This window comes from Cnephaeus nilssonii, assembly GCF_951640355.1.
Source record: "Cnephaeus nilssonii genome assembly, chromosome: 1".
NCBI classification, from domain to species: Eukaryota; Metazoa; Chordata; class Mammalia; order Chiroptera; family Vespertilionidae; genus Cnephaeus; species Cnephaeus nilssonii.
The window spans coordinates 68,899,977-68,927,120 of NC_137072.1; the positions used below are offsets into that span (position 1 = coordinate 68,899,977).

The 27,144-nt window shown below is 45.2% G+C and overlaps 1 protein-coding gene across 2 annotated transcripts in view; it reads right to left on the bottom strand.

Moving 5' to 3' along the window:
* Positions 1-27,144, bottom strand: part of FRAS1 (Fraser extracellular matrix complex subunit 1) — a 439,997-nt gene that overhangs the window by 216,550 nt on the left and 196,303 nt on the right. For both annotated transcript variants that reach the window (XM_079772302.1, XM_079772303.1), the window contains exons 11-15: positions 25,325-25,360; positions 23,653-23,800; positions 22,013-22,156; positions 15,810-15,944; positions 283-426 (exon numbers count right to left, since the gene is read on the bottom strand). In XM_079772302.1, coding sequence (XP_079628428.1) covers positions 283-426; positions 15,810-15,944; positions 22,013-22,156; positions 23,653-23,800; positions 25,325-25,360 — 607 coding nt within the window. The remainder of the gene's footprint in view (positions 1-282; positions 427-15,809; positions 15,945-22,012; positions 22,157-23,652; positions 23,801-25,324; positions 25,361-27,144) is intronic.

Consider the following 27,144-nt stretch of genomic DNA (forward strand, 5'->3'; position numbering starts at 1 on the left):
TGCTCCGGAACCTACAGCTGTGGGTCTGGACCAAGCAGCCCAGTCCTCACTGTCTTTATCTGCAGAAGAAGCTAAACACCCGGAGGGGGAGGGGGAGACATTAAAGGAGATTTCCCTCCCCCCCCCCAAGTAAAAAACACATGTTTTCTAAACTACTAAAACACCAGCAATGTCAGCATATTGCATATTCATTGAGTAAAAGAAACATTAGTTATTGGTGCTATGATTTGAATTAAACGTGGGACCACTGGAAGAGGGAAAGACACAAAGTCTGGTACCTACCACTGCAGGTGCCCTGCTTGTTGTAAAACCCAGGGCCACAGCTGCTCTCACAGGCGCCCTCTCTCAGCACGTGGAGCGGGTCCCTGCAGGCCAGGCAGTGTTTCTCCGCGGGACCCCAGCAGGCCTCACAGGACTCGTGGCAGGCTGCAGGCAAACAGCAGAGTCAGTGAACAAGCCATAGCAGAAAGGACTGGTCAGTTTCTCCTGGAAAAGTTTTGAAATTTAGTATAAGGAGGATGTTGGCTCCTTCATCCCTAAATCACTCTGCACATGTGTACACCCCAAGAGACACCCCCCCCCCAAAAAAAAAAAAAAAAAAACAACACAACTATTTCTCTTGGCCAGGACTACATTTCCAATAAATTTTTGCTGAAAAAAAAAATTGGAATAAGAAATCAGGAGCTTTTGAAAAATGGAAATCACAGGGAAGGAAACCATAATGTTCTAGACAAAGATGGACTGTCTAACTAGGTCAGACGGCGCTCTGTCATGTTGCCTTTGCAGCCACACAGCAAAGTGAAAGCCACGCAGCTGGAGACACTTCTGTCTCCGGTGTCACCTACAATCAGCTAAGTAAGGACGCCGTGTCCTCCAGTCCTTGATTAGACCCTTGAAGGACCTAGTATCGCTTAACCATGTGGCTTTTTCCCTCCCTTTCCATCTCCTCTCTCTCCATCCCTCAGCACACCTTCCTCTGCTCTCCCTCACAACTCCTTCGATCTCCCCCAGTCTCTGGTTACCCCCAGTAGCATCGGCTCTCAATGTGCACCCTGAGGATTCACAGAACCTGCTTTTTCCTTACACTTTAGGTTTCTAACTATATGTTGTTCCCAGACCAGCATTGTTCCTTTAAGACTCCAAAATTTCCACCTCTCCCAGCATTTAATTTTTATTACTCTTTCGGCTTGCTCTTCACCTTAGAGAGGCCTATTCTAGACTGAGTATATTCAGACATAACTCTGTATGGCTAACCCCGCCTTTGCTTTTGTTATGCATTCTAATTTTCAAAATGTTTGCTTCACAATGGAACACAACCTGTTTTGCAGACATATTCCATCTGACCAAAACTGGTGGGAAGAATGCCTTAGTGGATTGCAAGTGACTTGGGGATTTCACTTCAGTAATTTAATTAGGTATCTGTTTGGAAACAGAAGAAAGGATACCTACATTGCAAATCTCAAGACCCAGTCCTCTCCTCTCTGTTCTAAACTGAAAGCACAATCTCAGACAATTTTTCTCCCCAATGAAGTTAGAGAAAATGACAATTTGTGTTAAATGCTAGCAGGACTCTGATAAAGAGTAACAGTGGTGAGGATGGAAAGGACTGGCTTTAGGTGGATCTAAAGGATGAGAAGTAGCCAGCATGGGCAGAGCAAAGAACAAGACAGAGGTACTGAGAAGGGAAGGAGCTTGGGTGTTCAAGGAACCGAAGGCTGACCTCCTGGCTGGAGCTGGAGCTGCTGGGGTGGGGGTGGGGCAGAGCAGGACAGGGTGGCCTGACTCATTACTGGAGGTAAGGCAGAGGCCCTATCAAACTTGACCTTGGAGACCATGTAAAGAAATTAGGATTTTATCCTAATTGCAATGTGAAGTCATGAACGGGCTTAAGTAGGATAGACACAAGCACCGATTTAGATTTTTGAAGGCTCTCTCTGGTTGCCATGAAGAGAGGGTTTAAGGGCTTACATGAAGGGAGACGAATGTGGAGGCAATGCTGTGGTCCAGATGAGAGATACCGATGGCAGGTAGGAAGCAGAAACAGAGGAACATTTACTTATTATCTGGTTTCATGAGACCATAAGCTTTATGAGGGCAGAGCCCATTTCTATTTGGCTAACTCCTCACCACTGTTTGGTGCTCTACAAACATCTCTGGAGAGTAAATTTACATTTAACATCTCATTGGTACTTTACAAGTGGTACACAAGAATTCTTTTCATATTAGGATAACTACTAACACTACATTATAACTAAAGACATGGATGCAAAGATCCCAGTAACAAATTCTACTACCCTCAATACACATGAAATCTGACTGTCATTTATTTATTCAACTACCCTTCAATCCCGGGCCATAGTCATTGTCTGAAGTGTCTAACACTGTTCATGCCTCTGTCTCACTGACTCAGGAGTTGATACAAAGTATTTACCTAAACAAATAAACCAAAGAAGCCCAACCTCACATCTAAGAAGGGCCGCCAGGTTGACCTATCAATACTCAGAAGCACCTACTCTGTGCAAGATGCTGCGCAAGCCTGTGGGGCCTTCCCAGAGCCGCAGGTAAGCCAATTACCTGATGCCTACAGAGGAAACAATGAAATCACCTCTCACTTGAGCACACTGGAGGTACTGTGCAAACTGCTCAGGGAGTATGTGCCCCAGGGGATGATGGGAATTGAGGCTAAAAAGACAACAGGGGACAGATCACAAACGTGGGCAGGACTGGGTAAGGACCTTGAACTTCATCCTGTAAGAGTTTTAATCTGGGCAGTGGAAGTGACCGTTTTTGCTTTCTAGACAGTTTGCTCGGCAGTGGGGAGAGGAGAGGGTGAATAAGAAATCTGTGAGAGATGAGATCATCTTAGTCCAGGGGCTGAAGCGGAGATGAGAAAGAACAACTAGCTCTCTTCATGGACTGGCTGATGGCAGTGCATACACTCAGCTGCGCTGGCTGTTAAAATAGTACAAATACTTTCAATTTGGTTGGTAATTGGTCACTGTCCTGTCCCCTCCATGACACTCTGGCTTCGTCTCTGGAACCTGGCAGGCACCATGCTTCAGCAACCGAGAGGTTGAGGACAGAAGAGGGCCTCAGGTCCTCCCTCCTCCTGACTGATCTGATTTGTGCCATACTGTGTTAAATATCTTTAATATTACCCCTGGCATTGCCCATCAGAACAGGGGCCAAGGGTGAGCAGGATGGAGGCCACAGACTCAGGGATGCACTCAGGCCCATCACAAACTGAGCCCTATGGAACTCTTCACACCTGCCTTCTGCAGCCTCCCTTATGCTCGCCAATTCCATGAAACTGGGTACCCTATGCATGCCAAGTGCCTGTCATAGGTTTTGGATGCCCCACAGAGGATTCACCCAGCTCCTAAATCTGGTTGACACTTCAGAAGGCCTCCTAAGTTGTCACTACTTCTGCGAAGCTTTGCTGAACTTGTCCAAACAAAGTTGCTCGCGCCTTCCTTTATGTTCCTGCGGCCCTTTGTACATGCCTATCTTGTTCTATTTATCCTAGTGTACTAATTACTCAGCTACAGATCGATCCCCTTCAATGGAATGTAATATCCTCCAAAACAGGGGCCGTGTTTCAGTCATCTTAACCCCCGTGTCAGGATCGATGCCTGGTGCACAGTCAGGACTCATTAAATGTATGTTAAATGAATTAATTAATGGCTTTTTTTTTTTTTTTTTTGGCTACCGGGAATTCATCCTATCAATTATCTTATATATAGTAATGCCTACATGATGAGTTGTAACCATCAGGTCATAGTCTGAAAGTATGATACCTTAAGACAGATAAACTTGAGGTTATAAAATTTACCTGGTAAGTGCTGGAGCCCAGATCTGCTTATGATGACAAATGCTGATGCTATATTCATACAAAGTAACCAAATGTGATGCCAGGCCTTCCCTTTTTTTTCCGTATCAGACAAAAGCCATGTTCCATGGCCAGATAGAACAGCAGAAGGAATTTTTATTTCTACCCAGGACTATGCTGCGCTGTCAGTTTCCTTTTTTTTTTAGCTGTCATTTCTTATGACATACTCCCACTGTGTTCTGCAATTGATTTCTAATTTCTAACTGAACATATGCTACTGCAGATAATCTCTTCGTGCAGACTTATTTTATATGTGACTTTTATTACATTGGGATTATTATGGAAAATAAAAGGTCATTCCCTGACTTTTCACCATCAGTCCTCTTTGTGATACATTTCAGATCACCCAGGGTTTGAGTGATACGCTGTGAAAATTGTGGCAAATAAATTCAAAGAGGAAGAATGAGGGAAAGCTATCTTCTTATCTTGCATGCAGTCGATCATTTCTTTGGGGAAGCCCCTGACTCTGCTGGAGCCTAACACGACATGTATTGGCTTGCTGAGCAATGTGTTTCAAATGAAAAGGAACACATTACTTTTGGGGGGCAACTACATATTGAAATCCTACTCTCAAAATAAGAAACGCTTTTTGTACTTGATAATTCTGAGATAGAAGATTGCTTTAAAAATTGTTTAGCCTGTGCTTCTCTAAGAATAAAATGCAGCCTTACCAGGGAAATGCTAAAACAAGCACTTCCTGCCGAAACCAGTTTGGCTCAGTGGATAGAGCGTCGGCCTGTGGACTGAAAGGTCCCAGGTTCGATTCCAGTCAAGGGCATGTACCTTGATTGCGGGCACATCCCCAGTAGGGGGTGTACAGGAGGCAGCTGATCGGTGTTTCTCTCTCATCGATGTTTCTAACTCTCTATCCCTCTCCCTTCCTCTCTGTAAAAAATCAATAAAATACATTTTAAAAAAAACTTTAAAAAAAATAATCCTACATAATAAAATGGTAATATGTAAATTACCATCACTCCGCTACGCCCACGATTGGGCCAGCAGGAGGCGCAGGGGGCGGGACTCAGGGTGGCCGGGGTAGCTGATTGGGCCAGAAGGACGCTGAGCTCGCGGCGCCTCTGGCGCCGGGAGCTCAGCGTCTGTACCATGGCTGCCGGAGGCTTTCGGAAGGCCTGGGGTGCCTGCGGACAGCCAGCCGGACAGGTCCCCCGCGATCAAAGGCCAAAGCGGGGGACCTGGCCGCCTGTCTGCTCCGGCGCAAGGCCTTTCGAAAGCCTCCGCAGCGCCGGAGGCTTTCGGAAGGCCTGGGGCGCCTGCGGACAGCCAGCCGGACAGGTCCCCCGCGATCAAAGGCCAAAGCGGGGGACCTGGCCGCCTGTCTGCTCCGGCGCAAGGCCTTTCGAAAGCCTCCGCAGCGCCGGAGGCTTTCGGAAGGCCTGGGGCGCCTGCGGACAGCCAGCCGGACAGGTCCCCCGCGATCAAAGGCCAAAGCGGGGGACCTGGCCGCCTGTCTGCTCCGGCGCAAGGCCTTTCGAAAGCCTCCGCAGCGCCGGAGGCTTTCGGAAGGCCTGGGGCGCCTGCGGACAGCCAGCCGGACAGGTCCCCCGCGATCAAAGGCCAAAGCGGGGGACCTGGCCGCCTGTCTGCTCCGGCGCAAGGCCTTTCGAAAGCCTCCGCAGCGCCGGAGGCTTTCGGAAGGCCTGGGGCACCGGCGGACAGCCCGCTGGTGCACCAGGTGCATGATTAAATCATGCACTGGGCCTCTAGTAAATAAATAAATAAATAAATAAATAAATAAATAAATAAATAAATAAAACAAGCACTTCCTAGAGGCCGCTGATGCTCCAGGAAGCCTACCCAGACCCAGGCAGTAGACACAGAGAGCTCTGCATGGTCGGGACTGCCCCTCAGGAAAAGGAGCCTGGGTTCCACACCTCTTCCACACTCTCCCGGGCAAGTTGCTCAGCCACTACCAGGGAACTCGCACACTTGATCAGCAGCCCCTTTCAGGCATCAGTTGAGGCTGCAGTTCAGATTTCCAAAGCGCCAAGAAGTATTCACTCCCAACTCCACAGAAACAGCCCAAATTCCAGGCACAGGCAGATATGCCAGACACAGATGCCTTCATTCTGTTCTTGACCCATTTTGTGGCAATGGCTTACTTTCCTTCCCACCTCACCAATGACCAGGAAGCCCTTGCCAAGTTTTAGCGGGTCAATTTCCAATAAGAAGCTCTTGTTGGATGGAAAATGTTTCTATCTTCAACTCAACTTCACTGTTCCTTGCTTTCCTAATCTGCAAAGTGGGAATAGTAATACAGTTGACCCTTGAGCCATACGGAGGTTAGGGTACCAACCCCCATGCAGTAAAAAGTCTGTGTATAAGTTTTGACTCCCCCCAAACTTAAGGAATCCCTTTGTATCCACAAGGGACTGGTTCTAGGATCCCCAGAGATATCTAACTCTGAGGATGCTCAAGTCTCCTATATAAAATTGTGAAGATCAATGGATAAAGTCGGCCTTCTGCATCATTGGATTCCTAATTGCAGATCGAAAATACTATTCTCAATTCATGATTGGTTGAATCTGTGGATGCAAAACCCAGGGATATGGAGGGCCAACTGTATATTCATTGAAAAAAAAATCTGTGTATAAGTGGACCTGCTCATTTCAAGCCCTTGTTTTGCAAGAGTCAACTGTATTTGTTGTACCTTGTTCGCAGGGATACGATGAGATGGCATGTTTGAGAAAACAGAAAATGTTATATGTGATCATATGAGTGGCATATTCCAGGAAATCCAGCACATTTGTTTCCACTGGTGTCAGAGCAGAGGAATTATAAAGGGAGCATATTAAAGTGCAACGCAGACAGAAGAGGAAAGAGCATAAAAGACTACGGGAGAGGCAGGCTGACTTCCAAAGGGAGTGAAAGGAAGTGACAGAGCCCTCGTGGATTATTCCAGCAGAGGCCTTCCACTCTACAGCTCTTTCCTGGCAATCTCTACAAACATCAAGCAAGCTTGGTGAAGCTCCCGGAGAAGCCCAGATGCTGGGCAGACTACCCTCCCCTCCAACTATCGCAGACCCACATGAGGCCAAGGCTACTTGCCTAAGAAGCTCAAATGCCAGGCCTATTTAAAAGGAGAAGCTCATCTGAGTAGTCATCATTTTGGATCCTTTTACTCCAGTCTTCTGTCCCCTATCAGGCTGGGTCTCTGCCCATCACCTGCCTCCCTGTACCAACTGACGCTTTTGTCCCCTGCAACAGGGATGTCCGGTCTCCACATGTTCTGAAAACCCCCATGGACTTAAGGAAATTTATAGTAGAAAAAAATGTAGACACATGAAAAAATCTCTAGTCTCATGAAGAGCCAGAGAAAAGCAAATTAAACAGGAGAGTGGCAACTAGGTGCCGTGGATTAGACATACACATGACAACACATATGCATCCCAGAAAGAGTGCTGAGAGAGGGTAAAAGTGAAAGCATGGTTCACTAATTGTAATAAATGTACCATTCTGGTGGGGGATGCATTTGTCGGGGACAGAAGGACTATAGGAAATCTCTGTACTTTGCATTAAATTTTACTGTGAACCCAAAACTGGTCAACAAAAATAAAGTTTTTAAAATAAAAAAATAAAAAGAATTAAATCTCAATCTGGTAATGCTTGTGAATATTTAAGACACATGCTTACAAAGCAATAAGAGCACACATACATGAAATACACATTAAATTGAATTAGAATAGTTACTCAAGTGGGAAGCTGGTGCGAAGTAAAGTGGAAATAGGTCATGGGAACAAAAAGGATAGATAGATAGACAGACAGACAGACAGATACATAAGCAAGAGAACAGCCTGGCCTAGGCCAATGGTGAAAGTGAGCCATTAACTGGGAAGTATGATAAACTCAAGTCTCTTCATATAAATCCCAAAAATAAGTAAAATAAATAAATAAATAAATAAATAAATAAACAAACAAACAAACAAACAAAAAACAAGATTCCATTTTACATCAATCAAAATGACAAACTTAATTATAATATCTAGTTTTGACAAAAGTGGTGGGAAGTGGGCATCCTCTTGCATTTTTAGGAGGAGTATAAATTACAACTTTTAAAAAAGTGAGTAATACATTAATATGTGGATATATATATATATAGCTGGACTCAGAAATCATGTCAAAGAATTTACCCTAATCAAATAAATTCACCAAAACTTCTATTAAAAATTTTCACATCATGCTTATTTATGATAATGGAAAAATTAGGAAGAAACATCAAGCAAAAGAGGTTTGGCTAAATGAATTCTTACACACAGCCAATGTGTGCATGCATATCTGTGTATACAACACACACAGGAAGTGCAAAAACTAGGAAGACGTTCACCAAAATACCAACAGTAATGATTTGGGAGAGCTTGAGTCAGGAATTTTCACTGATTTTTTTTTTGTATTGTACCTTGAATTTTGTTAACTTTATCAAATTATTTTTTGGAATAAACATGAATTCATTTAGTACTTAGGGGGGAAATTACTGAAGGAGAAAAAGAAAAAGCCTGTGGTCCTTTCCCTAAGGCACATGCTGGGTAAACAGCTAGTTAACCTAGTAACCACATTTGTGATACAGCTGAGTAATGTACTCGTCTTGGGTAACCTATTTTGGATCTTTTGCAGGGTCTTCTGTAGACACGGAGCTTGAACTGAAGGAGGCTCTGGCAGGTCCACGTGGAGAAATATGTACAAGCCGGCCAGCTTTTCATTGGTATGCAAGTCAGGGGATAGAGGCAGCCAGGCCAGCTTACCAGAACCATTCTCATCCTTTCTACCTCCTGCCCTTCTACCTATACTGCTAACTCTACAATACCAGTACACCCCAAGGATTATCAGTGCAGTGACTAGCTAGGCCTAGCTTGATGAGCCATATGGGACCCTCAGCTTCCACTCTCCCCTGTGACCACTGGCCACCCACAGCGGCTAGGACTCCCTGGCTATTTCCTCGGCACCTGTTAAACGGCTATTGATCTCTCCAGGGATACATTGAGTCTCTTTGTCTACAGAATCTGAAGAGCCAAAGGAGGGACTACCAACCAAAACCAAGTTTTCGATGGGCAGAGTCCTCAGACTTCCTGGCTGCTCTAGCACAGCCCGCTCAGATCTGGGCAGCGATAGCACAGAGGTGCTGTGAGCGCTGTAGGCAGCAGAAAACAGAAGGGGAGGGAGGAACAGCAAGAGTGTTGGGGTGGGATACGGGGAAGAGAAAGAATGTATGCCACCCAGTCTAGCTACAATAACTGAGAACACTAGGCACTGGGCAGAAAGCCAGAAGACTTGCCACCAGTTTGTAATCCATAGCTGAAATATTTGGGGGTTCAGATTTGTCAGGAAGAATGGGATGTGTCTGGAAGATAAACTCCCTTGCATTTGTGGTGGGCCTTCTCTACTGGAATGTGATCCTTTTGTTCTGTCATTTGTCTCTTGGCATACGTAGCCGGCGTCCAAACACAGCTGGGGTCTATAAGCCAGGCAGACAAATGCCAAACACAGCCAGTTTCCCGCCACAGGAAAGGTCCCATGCAAAACTCCACCAGCTGCTTCCGCCTTCTCTCCAACTATCCTTGACATGAGTGTCCAAAGAGGAAGGGGACTTGGAATGCCACTGTCACATGTTGCTTTGGGTTCCGTTTACTCTGGAAACATACATATAAGGAAGTGGTGGGATGTGCTGGTCCTTCCTTCTGCACAGCTTAAAACAGTCCATGGACACTCCCCAAGTTCCAGCGACAGTGGTTTCAAAGAATCACCCTTCCAGCACTGATAAGGCACCCCACTACCTTCAGAGAGAAAGTAAGAGGAGAAAAAGAGGACTGGGGAAAAACAGAGATTCTGCAGTTTTCCTCAGGCCACACCTAGCCAGGAATGCTGACAGGGAGTAAATAGTAGGAGCTAATGAAAGACAGATCACCTGAACGCCAACGCCTAGGCATGCCTGTACATTCCGGTCCTTTCTCCTCCATGCAATGGCTTATCACACTTTTCCAAACAAAAATGATTCCAGAGGCCTTATATGTACTTAGCAATGTAAGGAATTCAAACGTCTTAAGACCTATCCCTGCCTCAGTAATCAGTCACTTCTGATTAACATACCTTTAAAATTGTCTTTATAGCACTGATAGCAATGAATTCAGAGAGAGGTAACTATCTGATTATCTTACTTGTTTACCGACGCTCTTCTCTTGGTGGGAAAGGGAAGATCCTTAACCACAGGGCAGCTGTGTGTCGGTTCACTGCCCCATCCCTGGTGCCTGGTACACACAATGAAGAGGCTCAACAGATATTTGTTAAACAGAATGCAGGAGCCAGGAATATCACTTGAAGCAGTAAGTCCCCTTTACAAGGCATTCAGCAACCGAGAGACCACAGCTGCTCTAGAACGCCAGAGAATGTGTGAACAGTGCACAAGACTTAAAAGGCCAGAACAAAATGAGTGAAGACCAAGTGCTAGGATGTGCCGGGCCCCCAAAGTGAATATGTGATTTGGCAGTGACATTGGGACTGACCCTCCGATTCTGGGGTGCGGGGGTGGGCCATGGAGAATACCTGCTGAACAATGACTATCCCAACAGAGCGAGGAGGGCTCCTGTCTTCTTGAAGATTTCAGAAAAACAGTTTCCCAGATGCCTTTGCTAAGAGTTCTGCCCCGGGCTCGGCTGGCTGGGCTAAGCCACATGCTGGAGCACAAAGCCAGGACCCATCAGGTCTTCACCGCTTTGGGCCTGGCTCCAGGGGTTCGTGCTTCATTTCCACAGTGGCGGGGCTGTGCTAGTCAACCATGGCTCCAACAAATAATTAACTTTAGGAGTTCCTCTGTTCACACCACAGCTTTTACATCTCAGCTGGGCCAGCAACCTATATGTAAACTTTATGGGTTTTCTGGATATGGCTTCTCTCTCAATAGACCATAATATTGGCTGAGAAACAAATAATTACAGATTCTCATCATTTAATCTGAGCATTTAAAGAAAATAGAAGGATTTTTACTTGTTGTGATGAATGAATACAGTCATCTGTTCTCTGTATTACATTTACTTACCCATAACATATAAAAGTAGATTTTTTTTTAGTTCAGACACTAACGGCATGACTCTTTGCTTATTAATGTAGGCTATTTGGTTTTTATTCCTGTAAGTTGAAGAATAAAGGAACAAATTCGATAATGACAATAGCTGCCCTTTGTCAGACATACACTGTGTGCAAGGCATAACATATTTATATTTTCAAACATCATTTCTAACTTCATATTAATGGTTTGAGGTAGATAATAGTATCCCCTTTTTCTAGTTGAGGAAACTGAGACTCAAAGAGATTAAGTGACTTGCCCCAAACCCTATAGCAACAAGTGGTAGAGTTCAACTGTTTGATTCTTTAAGTTGCAAAAGCTAAGACCACATGGCAATCAGATATAGAATAAACTTCATAGGTCTCTGTGTTTTTAAATTTTTTTTGTTACTCTGTAAGCAGCGGCTAACCCTGCCTTGAGTGAAGTTCACTATAGGTAAAGACAGAGTCTTATTTATCTCCATATCCTCAGGACCTAGAGTGGTCAAAAGGGAATGAATGGAGGAGTGAGAGAAAGGGAACAGGGAAGAGGGGTAATGGAAAGCTCATTTCAAATCTCCTAACATATATGCAGGACTTCTAGGTACCAGGCACCATCCTTAAGGACATGCGTGCATTTACTCATCTAATCCTCACAAGAATGCTATGTGGCTGATGTTATTGTCTCTGCTTTACCCATAAGGCAACTAAAGCACAGAGTTCAAGAGGTGCTCGTTGTAAAGGGCAGAGCCAAGGCTGGAATCAGGCGGTTTGGCTCCAGAGCCCACGGTCTTAAGCGCTGTGTTGCACTCCCTCCCAGCTCTTGCCATGGGGTACACACAGCTCCATCCTTAGGCCGTTATGAGTAACGAAAGTGTTAAGTAGACAAAACAAACACTGGTACACATATAAAACTGGGTTAAATTCTACTCTTTCTCTACTCCAAGTCTATTCATTTTAAACTAATCTCACATGGCGTATATTAGTTTGCTTGTTTTAAGTTTTCTTCTTCTGGCTCATATATCTAGGATTTGTGTGCACAATTCAATGGTCCTGCCAGATTGGAACAGAGTTCGATTGAAAAGAGGAGCAAGACAAGCAAGAAAGAATGTCCTGAGGTCATGGTGAGCTCAGCCTGAATCCAGACTTAGATTTAATGCCCTGATTTCTAAGAAGAGGCAATGGAACCACCACTCTGATAGGAGAATACCATACATTCAGGACAAGTGGTATCCAAGAGCCATGCAAAAAGGGTGCAAGGTTATGTGGCATGATGAGGGTGAGGGGTGGGGCAAGGAGCATCCACACATGCCTCAAGCCTGATCATCAGGCTGGAGGCAAAGATGATATGGGCTATTCATTCCTGAAAATGGGTCACAACAGGGCAAGGTGGCGGGAAGCAAAGTAGAAGCCCAGTCCTAAGGCCTGAAGTCCATGGCGTCAAGAATGGGACAGGGTAGACAACAGGAATGTTGTACCAGATCCCAGGTTAGCCGAGAGGTTAAGGCAGAAGCCCAAACGCCAGGCCTAAAAGGTCAGATGTGGGTACTCACAGGGTGATTATGCCTTGGCCTTACCAGTTGTGGGAAAGAGGCAACTTACATGTTACCTGTCTCTGATTGAGACTAGTATAAAAACTGGGTGGTTCTGAGTGTTAGTGATAAAGCATCAAACTCCAAAGTTGGGGAAGGCAAGAGAAATGAAGCAGGGACTGGTATGGGGCACATGATGGGATCTATATGTACAACATTATTCAGTGTAGTCAAGCACAAGAATATAACAATAATATTAACATATGTACACATATGCCTAGGTCTGTATGCATACAGCATGTGTGTATGTGTGTGTGTGCCACAGGATTGAGGAAAGGGGAACATGATTGGGGCTCCTAGGGATGTGGTTTCCGGCAGGACTCCTGTCTTCTTTCCCTCCCCCCTGGCTTACCTGCTTGAACTCTTTTGTTGAAGAGCCATGTTTATGTGCTGCTGGGCTCTGCCCCACATTTTTCACTCTGCCTATGTCTCACACAGTGAGCATGAATATTAATCAGGTAATTCCTGGTAACTAGTTTCCTCAGCACAATGTTCACTTTCTTTTGGTTTGGATGGGTCAATAAAGTGGGGAATTATGCCAACATGACACAAATGACCCTGCCAAGAGGAATGAATCCAAAAAAAACCTGCTGTAACCATAGAATGGCATGCTTCTTTTTGAAAAGTTTAACACATATTGAAAGAGCACTGGTCAAGGCTCTTTTGAAATGTGCTTTCCATTACCCCTTTTTATATGTGTACCAGTGTTTTTGTCTACTTAACACTTTCGTTATTCATAACGGCCTAAGGATGAAGCTGTGTGTATCCCATGGCAAAAGCTGGCACCTGGTACCACAATGAAGAGGCTCAACAGATATTGAGCTTCCAAGGTCAATGGTGAAGTCACCCAAAATGACACAAGCAGAAATATTGGAAAAAATTCCAATAATGAGAAGGGATTAAATAAAAAGACATGTATATAGACACAGACAACAGCATGGTGATAGCCAGAGAGAAAAGGGGTGGTGGGGGAAGATGGAGGTGGGCAAAAGGGGGGAATGGGGACAGAAAGAGACTTTGCTTGGGGAGATGGGTGCACGATATAGTGTGAAGATGATGTTTTATTGAGTTGTACACTTGAAACCTATATGGTTTTGAGAACCAATATAACCCTAATAAATTCAATTTTTAAAAAAGATTATTTGGGTAGTAGTTTTAGCATCAAGACAGTATATAGAAATTGATCACAAGTTTAGCTTTAATTTTAAAACCATTTTCTCTCTCTTCTTTGCTCTCCCTCTCTCCTCTTGCTCTCTCCGTTCTTCTCATTTTATGCAAAAAAATGCAACCAGGCTGAACTAAAGCAAATTGGTTTAATTCCCTGGAAGGAATTAAATTTTCCCAGCAACTCTCTACTAGAGGCATTTGTGTATGGCTTTGTGGATGGAATGTGAAAGAGTCAGCTACATAAACCAATAATCAAGTGAAACATTACCTATTCTAAAGTGCCCTAAAACAGCATTAACATCACCAATTAAAACAGTGGGCACAAGAGAAAGAAGAATGCTTCTTCTAAAAGAAACAGGAAAAAAATTAAAAGGTAAATATGTATGTGGGATATGTGGCAGGGGGTGGAAGCAGTAGGGAGGGTAGAATAAAATCTAAGGGAAATTAATTCCCTCTTAAAAGCAAATCTGTCACAGGAGTGCTCGTAGGAGGTCTCTTTGATGGGATAGAAGAAAGGAGTGAAGAATACATCTAATAATTTCATCAAATTGAAATTTCAGCAGTTTACCTAAATTGCCCAAACATTAGACACTTACAAAGCCATTTGTATGTGCCCACTCTGAACCTGTTCTAAAATAACAGGTAAATAGAAGATGACAAGTAATAAACAGTAAGGGTTCCTTTCTCTTTTATGGTTGAAACTTGTATTGAAACATGGTCCTTCAAGGGTCACCAAGGGGTAGTACATTCTTTCATCATGAAACACTTGTCCAACAAATGCTGAATGCTTTGTGCAGCCCTTGATGTTGGGGAGACAGAGACACAGAAGACATTCCTGCAGCCCTCAAGCCAGGCTCCGAAGCTAGTGTGACTTCCATATTCTCTCATGGGACCGGCCCCACCATCCTCACATGTGCATGCACAGACAACACCAGTGTTTCCTTTTAAGACGATGTCCACAGTCCCATGGACCGTGTTTCTGACCACGGCCTGGAATGAGGGGGCCAGCAGCCTCCCCACATGGAATCTTCACATGGCCTCAGAGATCATTTCAGCCTGCACAGCTGAAGAATACTATGCACTTATTCTCTTTTAATCTTTTTCCTTCATATGATTTCCCTGAAAATCTAACCAAGGGCATGAAAGAGAGGAGCATATCAGCTGACCTTTCAGACTGGCCCAACCTTCCGATTCTCATCACAGATCTGCCCATTTTCTGCTCAGCTGATAGTGTGGTTACCGTAATACCTGGGGTGACATTCCAGAAGCTCCCTCTGGCCTGTCTACCTTTTCAAATTTACTTGCCACTGCAGACCTGCCTTAGCCTCTGGGCACACCTGGTGACCTGTCTCCTCAGGAAGAGGACTCCGCCTTTAGGACCAGGCCTGTCTTTCCTTTCACTGTTACCCCCTTCTCCCATTTCTGCATTTAAAAATTCTTCATATATTTACTTTTTTCCTTATACCCAAGATCATAACACTATTGAAAAAGAGATTCAAGTATAAACAACAAATTAAATGATATTAAGACTACTCCCACCTCCAGGGACTGTTACAATATAAGAATTTCAACTAGATATTAATTTAAAATAAAATTAGGCATATAAGGCTAATAAAATACATAGATAATAAGGCAAGAGCACATTTAAATGCCTACTTATTTTTGTCCAAGTTTGTTATTATGATTTTACTTTCTTATTTCTGTTTCTCCCTCTCTCTTTAGGTGGAAATGAAGTTTAAAAAATATGTAGATGTATTTTCCCCTTTGTTTTCATGTAAGCCCTTTGTGTTTATACTACGATGGAATCTAACTTATAACATAGTGAAAATCCTGAACCACAAGAATGGGGTTAATTAAATACTGTCCCAGTGCCCCCAAATGTGTGCAGAAGGACTTATAAAAATTACTTCACATATGCACATCACTAAAACACTAATGAGGTTATAAAAACAACGTATGTCCTCTCTCTTATCCACTGTTGTCATCCCAAGAGGAGTCCGTTCAGAATTTCTTGGAAGCTGCTTACAGCTCCTAGTGACCCCAGATGGCTTAGATGTAGAGAGTGGGCTTTCTCAATGGCCCAGCCAGCTGTTGGTCTGGCCAGTGGTTACCTGCACAGGAGTGGCGATCTTGGTAGAAGCCATCCCCGCAGGTGGACACACACTGCCCATGCCGCATCAGCAGGGGCGGCTGGCAAGAGGAGCACTCCAGGCCACTGGAACACGTGGAACACTGAGGCTTGCAGGCTGCTCCGGACAGGGTTGGGAGAAAGAAAAGGGAAGCTCTAATTAGCTCAAAGACACCACTGCAGAGTCATTTCCTGCACAGCTCAATTCTGAGGCTCTGGGGTCACAGGGAATAAAAAAGCAAAAAATAAACAAACAAAAAAGCACACACAACAAAATATCTTAGCCTTCAATCATAGAGCACATGTTTCATGCCAAGCACTGTACAAAGTGCTTTACATATACAAATGCATTTCATCTTATGACAACCATACGGGATAGATATTATTAACCCCATCTATACTTATAATAGGGTAATATGCAAATTAGTCAGGACGCCATCACAGTAACGACCTACTGATCAGCAGGCCATGGGAGAAGGCAGAAGGGAGAAGGCCAGCACCCTGCGAGAAGGGAGAAGGTGAAAAGGCCGGCACTGCGGGAGAAGGCAGAGGGAGAAGGTGAGAAGGCCAGCACCATGGGAGAAGGCAGATGGGAGAAGGTGAGAAGGCCGGCGCCACGGGAGAAGGCAGAAGGGAGAAGGTGAGAAGGCCATGCACGAGAAGGCAGAAGGTGAGAAGGCCAGCACCACAGGAGAAGGCAGAAGGGAGAAGGCGGCGCCGCAGGAGAAAGTGAGAAGGCCTACGCTGCAGCAGAAGGCAGAAGGGAGAAGGCAGAGGGAGAAGGCAGAGGGAGAAGGCAGAGGGAGAAGGCAGAGGGAGAAGGCAGAAGGAGAAGACAGAGGGAGAAGGCAGAGGGAGAAGGCAGAAGGGAGAAGGCAGAAGGAGAAGGCAGAGGGAGAAGGCAGAGGAAGAAGGCAGAAGGAGAAGGCAGAGGGAGAAGGCAGAAGGGAGAAGGCAGAAGGAGAAGGCAGAGGGAGAAGGGAGAGGAAGAAGGCAGAAGGAGAAGGCAGAGGGAGAAGGCAGAGGGAGAAGGCAGAAGGGAGAAGGCAGAAGGAGAAGGCAGAGGGAGAAGGCAGAAGGAGAAGACAGAGGGAGAAGGCAGAGGGAGAAGGCAGAAGGGAGAAGGCAGAAGGAGAAGGCAGAGGGAGAAGGCAGAGGAAGAAGGCAGAAGGAGAAGGCAGAGGGAGAAGGCAGAGGGAGAAGGCAGAAGGGAGAAGGCAGAGGGAGAAGGTGAGAAGGCCGGCGCTGTGGGAGAAGGGAGAAGGCCAGCACCCTGCAAGGGAGAAGGTGAGAAGGCTGGTGCCATGGGAGAAGGCAGAAGGGAGAAGGCGGCAGTTAGGCAGTTAGGGGGATCAGGCCAGGAGGGGAGAGCAGTTAGGCAGTTAGGGTGAAAAGGCCAGGAGGGGAGAGCAGTTAGGCAGTTAGGGGGATCAGGCCAGGAGGGGAGAGCAGATAGGCAGTTAGGGGGATCAGGCCAGGAGGGGAGAGCAGATAGGCAGTTAGGGGGATCAGGCCAGGAGGGGAGAGCAGATAGGCAGTTAGGGTGGGAGAAGGGAGAAGGCAGAAGGAGAAGGCAGAGGGAGAAGGCAGAAGGAGAAGACAGAGGGAGAAGGCAGAGGGAGAAGGCAGAAGGGAGAAGGCAGAAGGGAGAAGGCAGAGGGAGAAGGCAGAAGGGAGAAGGCAGAAGGAGAAGGCAGAGGGAGAAGGCAGAGGGAGAAGGCAGAAGGGAGAAGGCAGAAGGAGAAGGCAGAGGGAGAAGGGAGAGGGAGAAGGCAGAAGGGAGAAGGCAGAAGGGAGAAGGCAGAGGGAGAAGGGAGAGGGAGAAGGCAGAAGGGAGAAGGCAGAAGGGAGAAGGCAGAAGGGAGAAGGCAGAAGGAGAAGGCAGAAGGAGAAGGCAGAGGGAGAAGGCAGAGGGAGAAGGCAGAAGGAGAAGGCAGAGGGAGAAGGCAGAAGGAGAAGGCAGAAGGGAGAAGGCAGAAGGAGAAGGCAGAGGGAGAAGGCAGAGGGAGAAGGCAGAGGGAGAAGGCAGAGGGAGAAGGCAGAAGGGAGAAGGCAGAAGGAGAAGGCAGAAGGAGAAGGCAGAAGGAGAAGGCAGAGGGAGAAGGCAGAAGGGAGAAGGCAGAAGGAGAAGGCAGAGGGAGAAGGGAGAGGGAGAAGGCAGAAGGGAGAAGGCAGAAGGGAGAAGGCAGAGGGAGAAGGCAGAAGGGAGAAGGCAGAGGGAGAAGGCAGAAGGAGAAGGCAGAGGGAGAAGGCAGAGGGAGAAGGCAGAGGGAGAAGGCAGAGGGAGAAGGCAGAAGGAGAAGGCAGAGGGAGAAGGGAGAGGGAGAAGGCAGAAGGGAGAAGGCAGAAGGGAGAAGGCAGAGGGAGAAGGCAGAAGGAGAAGGCAGAGGGAGAAGGCAGAGGGAGAAGGCAGAAGGAGAAGGGAGAGGGAGAAGGCAGAAGGGAGAAGGCAGAAGGGAGAAGGCAGAGGGAGAAGGCAGAAGGGAGAAGGCAGAAGGGAGAAGGCAGAGGGAGAAGGCAGAAGGGAGAAGGCAGAAGGAGAAGGCAGAGGGAGAAGGCAGAGGGAGAAGGCAGAAGGAGAAGGCAGAGGGAGAAGGGAGAGGGAGAAGGCAGAAGGGAGAAGGCAGAAGGGAGAAGGCAGAGGGAGAAGGCAGAAGGAGAAGGCAGAGGGAGAAGGCAGAAGGAGAAGGCAGAGGGAGAAGGGAGAGGGAGAAGGCAGAAGGGAGACGGCAGAAGGGAGAAGGCAGAAGGAGAAGGCAGAAGGAGAAGGCAGAAGGAGAAGGCAGAGGGAGAAGGCAGAAGGGAGAAGGCAGAAGGAGAAGGCAGAGGGAGAAGGCAGAGGGAGAAGGCAGAAGGGAGAAGGCAGAAGGAGAAGGCAGAGGGAGAAGGCAGAAGGGAGAAGGCAGAAGGGAGAAGGCAGAAGGAGAAGGCAGAGGGAGAAGGCAGAAGGGAGAAGGCAGAAGGGAGAAGGCAGAAGGAGAAGGCAGAAGGAGAAGGCAGAGGGAGAAGGCCGAAGGAGAAGGCAGAAGGGAGAAGGCAGAAGGAGAAGGCAGAGGGAGAAGGCAGAAGGGAGAAGGCAGAAGGAGAAGGCAGAGGGAGAAGGCAGAGGGAGAAGGCAGAAGGAGAAGGCAGAGGGAGAAGGCAGAAGGGAGAAGGCAGAAGGAGAAGGCAGAGGGAGAAGGGAGAGGGAGAAGGCAGAAGGGAGAAGGCAGAAGGCAGAAGGAGAAGGCAGAGGGAGAAGGCAGAGGAAGAAGGCAGAAGGGAGAAGGCAGAAGGGAGAAGGCAGAAGGAGAAGGCAGAAGGGAGAAGGCAGAAGGAGAAGGCAGAGGGAGAAGGCAGAGGGAGAAGGCAGAAGGGAGAAGGCAGAAGGAGAAGGCAGAAGGAGAAGGCAGAAGGAGAAGGCAGAGGGAGAAGGCAGAAGGGAGAAGGCAGAAGGAGAAGGCAGAGGGAGAAGGGAGAGGGAGAAGGCAGAAGGGAGAAGGCAGAAGGGAGAAGGCAGAGGGAGAAGGCAGAAGGGAGAAGGCAGAGGGAGAAGGCAGAAGGAGAAGGCAGAGGGAGAAGGCAGAGGGAGAAGGCAGAGGGAGAAGGCAGAGGGAGAAGGCAGAAGGAGAAGGCAGAGGGAGAAGGGAGAGGGAGAAGGCAGAAGGGAGAAGGCAGAAGGGAGAAGGCAGAGGGAGAAGGCAGAAGGAGAAGGCAGAGGGAGAAGGCAGAGGGAGAAGGCAGAAGGAGAAGGGAGAGGGAGAAGGCAGAAGGGAGAAGGCAGAAGGGAGAAGGCAGAGGGAGAAGGCAGAAGGGAGAAGGCAGAAGGGAGAAGGCAGAGGGAGAAGGCAGAAGGGAGAAGGCAGAAGGAGAAGGCAGAGGGAGAAGGCAGAGGGAGAAGGCAGAAGGAGAAGGCAGAGGGAGAAGGGAGAGGGAGAAGGCAGAAGGGAGAAGGCAGAAGGGAGAAGGCAGAGGGAGAAGGCAGAAGGAGAAGGCAGAGGGAGAAGGCAGAAGGAGAAGGCAGAGGGAGAAGGGAGAGGGAGAAGGCAGAAGGGAGACGGCAGAAGGGAGAAGGCAGAAGGAGAAGGCAGAAGGAGAAGGCAGAAGGAGAAGGCAGAGGGAGAAGGCAGAAGGGAGAAGGCAGAAGGAGAAGGCAGAGGGAGAAGGCAGAGGGAGAAGGCAGAAGGGAGAAGGCAGAAGGAGAAGGCAGAGGGAGAAGGCAGAAGGGAGAAGGCAGAAGGGAGAAGGCAGAAGGAGAAGGCAGAGGGAGAAGGCAGAAGGGAGAAGGCAGAAGGGAGAAGGCAGAAGGAGAAGGCAGAAGGAGAAGGCAGAGGGAGAAGGCCGAAGGAGAAGGCAGAAGGGAGAAGGCAGAAGGAGAAGGCAGAGGGAGAAGGCAGAAGGGAGAAGGCAGAAGGAGAAGGCAGAGGGAGAAGGCAGAGGGAGAAGGCAGAAGGAGAAGGCAGAGGGAGAAGGCAGAAGGGAGAAGGCAGAAGGAGAAGGCAGAGGGAGAAGGGAGAGGGAGAAGGCAGAAGGGAGAAGGCAGAAGGCAGAAGGAGAAGGCAGAGGGAGAAGGCAGAGGAAGAAGGCAGAAGGGAGAAGGCAGAAGGGAGAAGGCAGAAGGAGAAGGCAGAAGGGAGAAGGCAGAAGGAGAAGGCAGAGGGAGAAGGCAGAGGGAGAAGGCAGAAGGAGAAGGCAGAGGGAGAAGGGAGAGGGAGAAGGCAGAAGGGAGAAGGCAGAAGGAGAAGGCAGAAGGGAGAAGGCAGAAGGAGAAGGCAGAGGGAGAAGGCAGAAGGAGAAGGCAGAGGGAGAAGGCAGAAGGGAGAAGGCAGAAGGAGAAGGCAGAGGGAGAAGGGAGAGAGAGAAGGCAGAGGGAGAAGGGAGAGGGAGAAGGGAGAGCAGGGGAGAGCAGTTAGGGGGATCAGGCTGGCAGGGGAGAGCAGTTAGGGGGATCAGGCCTGCAGGGGAGCAATTAGGGACATCAGGCAGGCATGCAGGTGAGCGGTTAGGAGCCAGTGGTTCCAGATTGCGAGAGGGATCCCAGAGATTGGAGAGGGTGCAGGCCGGACTGAGCGGACTGCCAACCCCACCCCCCTTTGCACGAATTTCGTGCACCAAGCCTCTAGTTTTACAGATGAGGAACAAACTCACAGAGGTTAAAGAGCTTGACCAAGGTCACATGAAGCTGGCATTTGAAGCCAGGCAGTTAGGTTCAGGGATCTGAGTTATTTTCTTTTTATCCATTAGTCCCCAATATATTTCTCACTCAACCATTTCACAAAAATACCCCTTGCCTCTTTTCCTCCACAACTTATGGCAGAGATATAAATAAATTTCAAACAGTCTGAAGATTATAAATCAGGAGAGAAAGTAGGATTAAGTGAATAATTGCAAAAATAATAAAAGCAGTTAACCTATAGTGATCCATGACTATATCCTAGACACTTCACATGTATTGACACACTTAATTTTCACAAGAACCCTTTGAGGAAGGCACCAGCATTACCCCACTTTACAGATGAGAATACTGAGGCACAGAGAAGTTAAATACTCACAGTCAGGGTATGAACCTACACACTCTTAAATTCATAGTTAACCCGATGATTCAGAAATAGAAAGAAAAAAAAAGTAACTATGATTTGACCCCAACCATACTAAATTTTCCCAGGTAAGTTCTCCTTTTCACTTTATATAAGAATTCAAAAATACACATGGACACATTCTGGATCCTCTGGTAAGAACCCATGAGAGATGAGCTCTATTACCAATTACCTGTGTGATGTTGAGAAAGCAGGTTAATTCTCTGTCCCACAGGTTCCACATTTGCAAAATGAGAAAGTTCTAGTAAGTGATCTCAAATGTCCATGTCAATACTAAAGTTCTATCTTGGATTCACTGCATGTTTTAATAAATGACACCAAGCATCCTGATATTACTATCCTTCAAAAAATGAAAAATCCAGCCATGACTACATAGCAAGCATCTGCCCTCCCCATCACCTATCTGCCAGTAAGTCTAGAAATAAGAATTCTAGACTTATTTCTGTAAAATATTAGAAGAAAGAGACCTGGAGGTAAAGAAGCAAGTAACCTATGGATGGCTTTACTATCTAATAATGGTTTGGAAGTTGTGCATTTCCTGCATCCAGGACCCCCTCCTTGACAGCAGTCAGCCTCTGTCCACCTCTGGATGCGCCGCGTAGAGCCATACCTAAACAGAGGGCTCCAGCTTGGTAAAATCCCGGGCCGCAGCTGTGCACACACCGTCCATTCCGTAGCAGCTTCGTGGGGTCCTGGCAGAGGACACAGTGGTCTGGAGATTGAGAGCAGGTCAAGCAGTCTGGGTGGCAGTAAACTACAATCAAAGACAAAGAAGGAGAAAACTCAGTAGAGACCATCTAATTTATTTCTCTTACATCATTCCCCAAAAAAGAGCTGTATAGAATATGAAGAACAGAAAACTCTGGAACTTAAGTATGAAAAAGGCTCCCAAATAGAAAAAAATATATATTTTAATGCAACATTTCCTAAAATCTCTCCTTATCTGAAATGACATCATTGTCTCCTATAGCTTCAAATTAAAGATGCTAAGAACATTACCAAACCAGCCTATTAATGCTTCTACCTGCAGGAATTTCTCTTAAGACAGGAATGACTAGCTCTACAATATATGATTTAAACAGATTCAATAAATTATGACTTTTCAGTTGTTCTTAAGCTTTGATGTGCATAAAATGATAAGACATAAAACTGACATTTTTTTTTAATTTTATTTTCTTTAAAAAAACAAAAACAGCCAGATTTCTTCTTTTTCTCTAAAATTTCAAATCTCATTCCCAGTAACTGGGATTATCACTGAATTTAATGGTAATTGTCAGCAAAGAATTTCTTTCAGGTTTTAAAGTTGTCAAGGATCTGATTTTCAAGATATGCTACATTATAATGTGCTAAATGTTTGCTTTGGAAAACCCAGAGAGCCACTTTGGTGAAGGTAATGTAATTAAAACATAACGTTGCTTTGCTCTTCCCATAATACACTCTTCACGAAACACTGTGATTAGCCAAAATAAGTTGAGTGCTACAACCGCCAATATGAAAAATTGCAACCCATGGATGAAAACAATTAATTGTGAAATATGAATGGAAGAAAATGCCACTTCTCTGAGAGACAAAGCTCATAGGCAAATTACTGCTCAGCCAGAGTAACTCCAGTGCTTGCCAACAATTATTAACTGGAACTAATTCAACCCCAGGTGATTTGAAAGCAGAGTTGCAGAACAAGTAGGTAAAAATTTCTTTTGGAAGAAATTAATGAGTCTTTAAACTTCAAAAACCCTTTTGAGAATTGCAAAAGGAACCATCTGTTTAATAGCTCACCTTTTAAAAAAAAATGGACATCCATAACAAACTTTCAACAATTGTCCTTATAGCTTAAAAAAAAACAAAACAGTCCTACCAAATAGTTGCCTTTATAAGTTTTCAAAAATTATGTTATTTGATTTTTCACAATAATTTTGTGAAGTAGATAAAGCACATTTTATCAACAAGAAAATAAAGATTTAGAGATGATCAATGACATGGCCAGAGGTCATATACTCATCATCCGTTGAATTTGGCAAATACTTGGACCAAGATTAATTAACCTCATTTGTTAGAAAAATTAGGAAACAAAAAAACACCAAAAAAAAAAACAAAAAAAAAAAACAAAACAAAACAAAAAAAAACACCAACAAAATCAATCGGTGGTTTGGGGGAAAAAAAAGCAAAAAAAAGCAAGGGCACGGGGCGAGGATCTGAGTTTTTTTGACAGTAGAAAACATCTCAGTAGAAATCAATTAGACATGGACCCACCTGCTGTGCATTCTGGGCAGCACTGTCCCTTCACCACCTGGGCTAGTGTGGCCACTGGACACAGTGGACATGAGGGCTCATAGCAAGTTACCTGAGCCCCCCGGCACTCACACAGCTTGCAGGGGCCTTCCTCCCACTTCTCTCCCTCCTACATGAGAGAGTAAAGGTGCTGTTAGCAGAGTGCAGAGATTCTGAAGACAGTTCGCTGGTGGAGAATTGATCATTTCCATGTGGGACAAAGTGAAGGCTCCTGATCAGTACCGTGTCAAACTTAACCCTGAAATAGGACATTAGTAGAGGTGTCCTAAATTTAAAAGGACAGTATTTCTAATTCTTTGTTTTTAATTGGGTTATTTTAATATAGAACCCAGGCAGAAAGATACTTTGTGAAAGTATCCTGGGGCTCCCACAATGAGCAAGAAGCATAGAACACTTGTTTCCCATCCCATCTCATGGAGAAAACAGCAGAGGGGTTTACTTGGTACCTAGTGATTAACAGGTACATTACCTACAATTTTTTATGATAACATTGGGAAGCTGGTGGAAGCCCTGAATTTCCTTATGGTTGCTACAGTAAGAGTAACGGTAGTGTCATTGTATTCTTAAAATGAAAGTTTTGGCAGGTACCTTTTTAACCTTTTGCACTCGGATGTCGAGTGTGATTCGACACGGTTAGCATTAGAATAAAGGAATCGAGAAAAAAGCAAGTGAGTGCAAAGGGTTAATGGGCTGTAGATGTGCCACAGGCAATCTCACACTAAAATATTCTTTTCTTCCAACAAATTATGGTAATAAACATCAGTACTTTGACAGAGAATCTATAGTGAATTATAAAGAGTATTTATTTATTTATTTATTTATTTATTTATTTATTTATTTATTTATTTATTGCTATCCCACTTGCCCAGAGTATAGGAAAGAGACAGAGGTTCCCACCAGAATGTTTTGGGGTGATGAAGGAGGTAAAAACAGGTAAGAATTGGAGAACATATTTTAAGACAAAGATTTGATAAAATATTTATTAAGCCAAACCATGTTAAAATTCCAATGTGGCAGTATTTAGCAACAATGAATGACAATATTACAAAAATGAGAGAGATTATCTTGAGAAAGCAGAAATGCTTTTCTTCCAATTCAAGGCAGACCAGATTCTATAACCTCCAACAGTGTAAGGTTGCTTAGGTGAACAAACACGCTTACATTTTCCCTTAAAAAGAAACCATACAACACTGTCCTGCAAACACTATAGAGAGAGTAATCACTCTCTCTCTCTCTCACGTGGTATTGCCTGGGGAGTGAACACTCTCAAGACCCAAAAAGCTCTCTCTTGAATGCTTTGCAGTACATGAAATTGCACTAATGGCCAAACAGAGTTATTTTAGGCCAGAAAATTCAGGAGGAGAAAATCATCACAAGAATGGAAAAGGATCTATGTAGGAGCTTGTAGTTGAATTATTAATTACTAATTGTGGGGAAAAGAACAAGCTAAAGAAAGGAGGGAAAATTCAATGAATCAAAGTCTGAGTTATTATTAAGATTCTTAGTCTGAGGCCATGGCCATCCAATATGACTTAAAAATCCTAAGCAGTAAGGTTCCACAGAACAGTTTATGCAGATCATCGCTTAAAACAATTTTATAAGTATCTATATAAAGTTAAAAATCTATACTTACTGGAATATGTTTAACTTCACTCGCATTTGAGGACATCTAGGAACAAAGAGAAATGTTTTTATTATGCCACTAAAAACACCATTAGGCTGATCTATCTTATTTTTTCATTAGGAACCATCCATTTTCCCCCAAGTGACATGCAACAAGATTCATCAGTTATGAATAGGAATAAAATCTATCTTTATATAAAACAAGAAAAGCATACCAATATGAGGGAAAGACAAGATGCCCAGGAAATATTTTTAAATTCTCATTCTCACTTTGTATTTGAGCACTTGGCTTCCATTCCCCTCAATGGGAAGGACTTCACAGTCAAGAGATCTAAGCTTGTAAGAACACTCTTGAATCTTGCGCAGAACTAGATAGAGCATTGTGGGGATTTGAGCTTATTTAAAATAATTTGCTTTATTTTAATTCCAATGAGCTTAATTGACCTCCAAAAATGAGCAGAAAAATTAATACTATGAGAAAATACAGATTCAACATTTTTAGGGAACTTTTAAAATCTTAAATTCTTAAGAAACAAGAATGACTGAACTATGAAACACCACTATTAAACAAACAATACCAACGCCATAATAACAATAATATCATTTTAAAGCTGTTTTGTGTGTGCCAGGCACTGTTCTAAGTGCTTTATACATATCATCTCAATAGACCCATGAGGTGAGTATCATTTTTATCCCTACTTTACAGCTGAGGATTACGTAACTGGCCCAAGATCACAGTATGTGGCAAAGTAGGGATCTCAACCTAGTGCCTGCACATTAACCCTACACAAACAATACTGCCTCCTCAGCATATACAGAACACTGGCAGGTGGATAGATGCAATCTACCCAGATCACAGAGAAAAAGTATATAGGAATCAGTTCACAAATCAAAGTACCTAATCCTACTTCTTATAATCCTCCTCTGGTTGGTCAATGAAGCAGTTGTATTTATGATCAACAGGCACGTTTTTTTAAGAACCCGGTTGAACATATTAACATTCCACAACCTCATGTGAAAAATATGGGCTACATGAATAGAGTACATTTGAAAAGATTAAGATAAATATTTTTTTTCTTTTGGCTCTACAGTAAAAAAGGACAGCTGTAGGGAGAAATAAAACCTTAGCAAATAGAGTTTCAAAACATCCAATCCATCAAAATTCTTTCCATCCTATTGGGTCACTATTCACCACTTCCTTCCTAAGCCAAGACACCATCACCCTTTCTCTGGACTATGGCAAAACCTTTTAACTGAACCACCTACTTCCAGTCTCGTCCCCTCTGTCCCTCGCCCAAGTAGCAGCCCAAATGATCCTCTCACAAGTAAGCCAGATCCCAGGCACTGCTCTGATTGGCACTGCCCTGCTTGGCACTGCCCAGCACTACCATCTGCATCAGGGTAAACACATCTTTACCACTGCATCCAGGCCACTACTGAACCTCATCTCCAACTCCTTTCCCCTCAGCCATACTCACTTTTTAAAATATTTTTTTTTTCATTGACTTCAGAGAAGAAGGGAGAGGAAGAGATAGAATCATCAATGATGAGAGAGCATCATTGATCAGCTGCCTCCTGCACCACCACCTCCTCCCCCCCAGTGGGGCTCAAGCCTGCAACCCTGACCAGAATTGAATGGTGGCCTTCTGGTTCTTAGGTTGACACTCACTGAGCCACACCAGTCAGGCTGCAATACTCACTCTTGCGATTTCTTGAACGTGCCAAACACATTTCTGCTTCAGGCTTTTTCAATTGCTAAGAAATTATGCTCAAATTTCTCTGCCTGAGAGGACTTCCCCAACCACCTTATGTAAAAGAGCACCTGCCTCC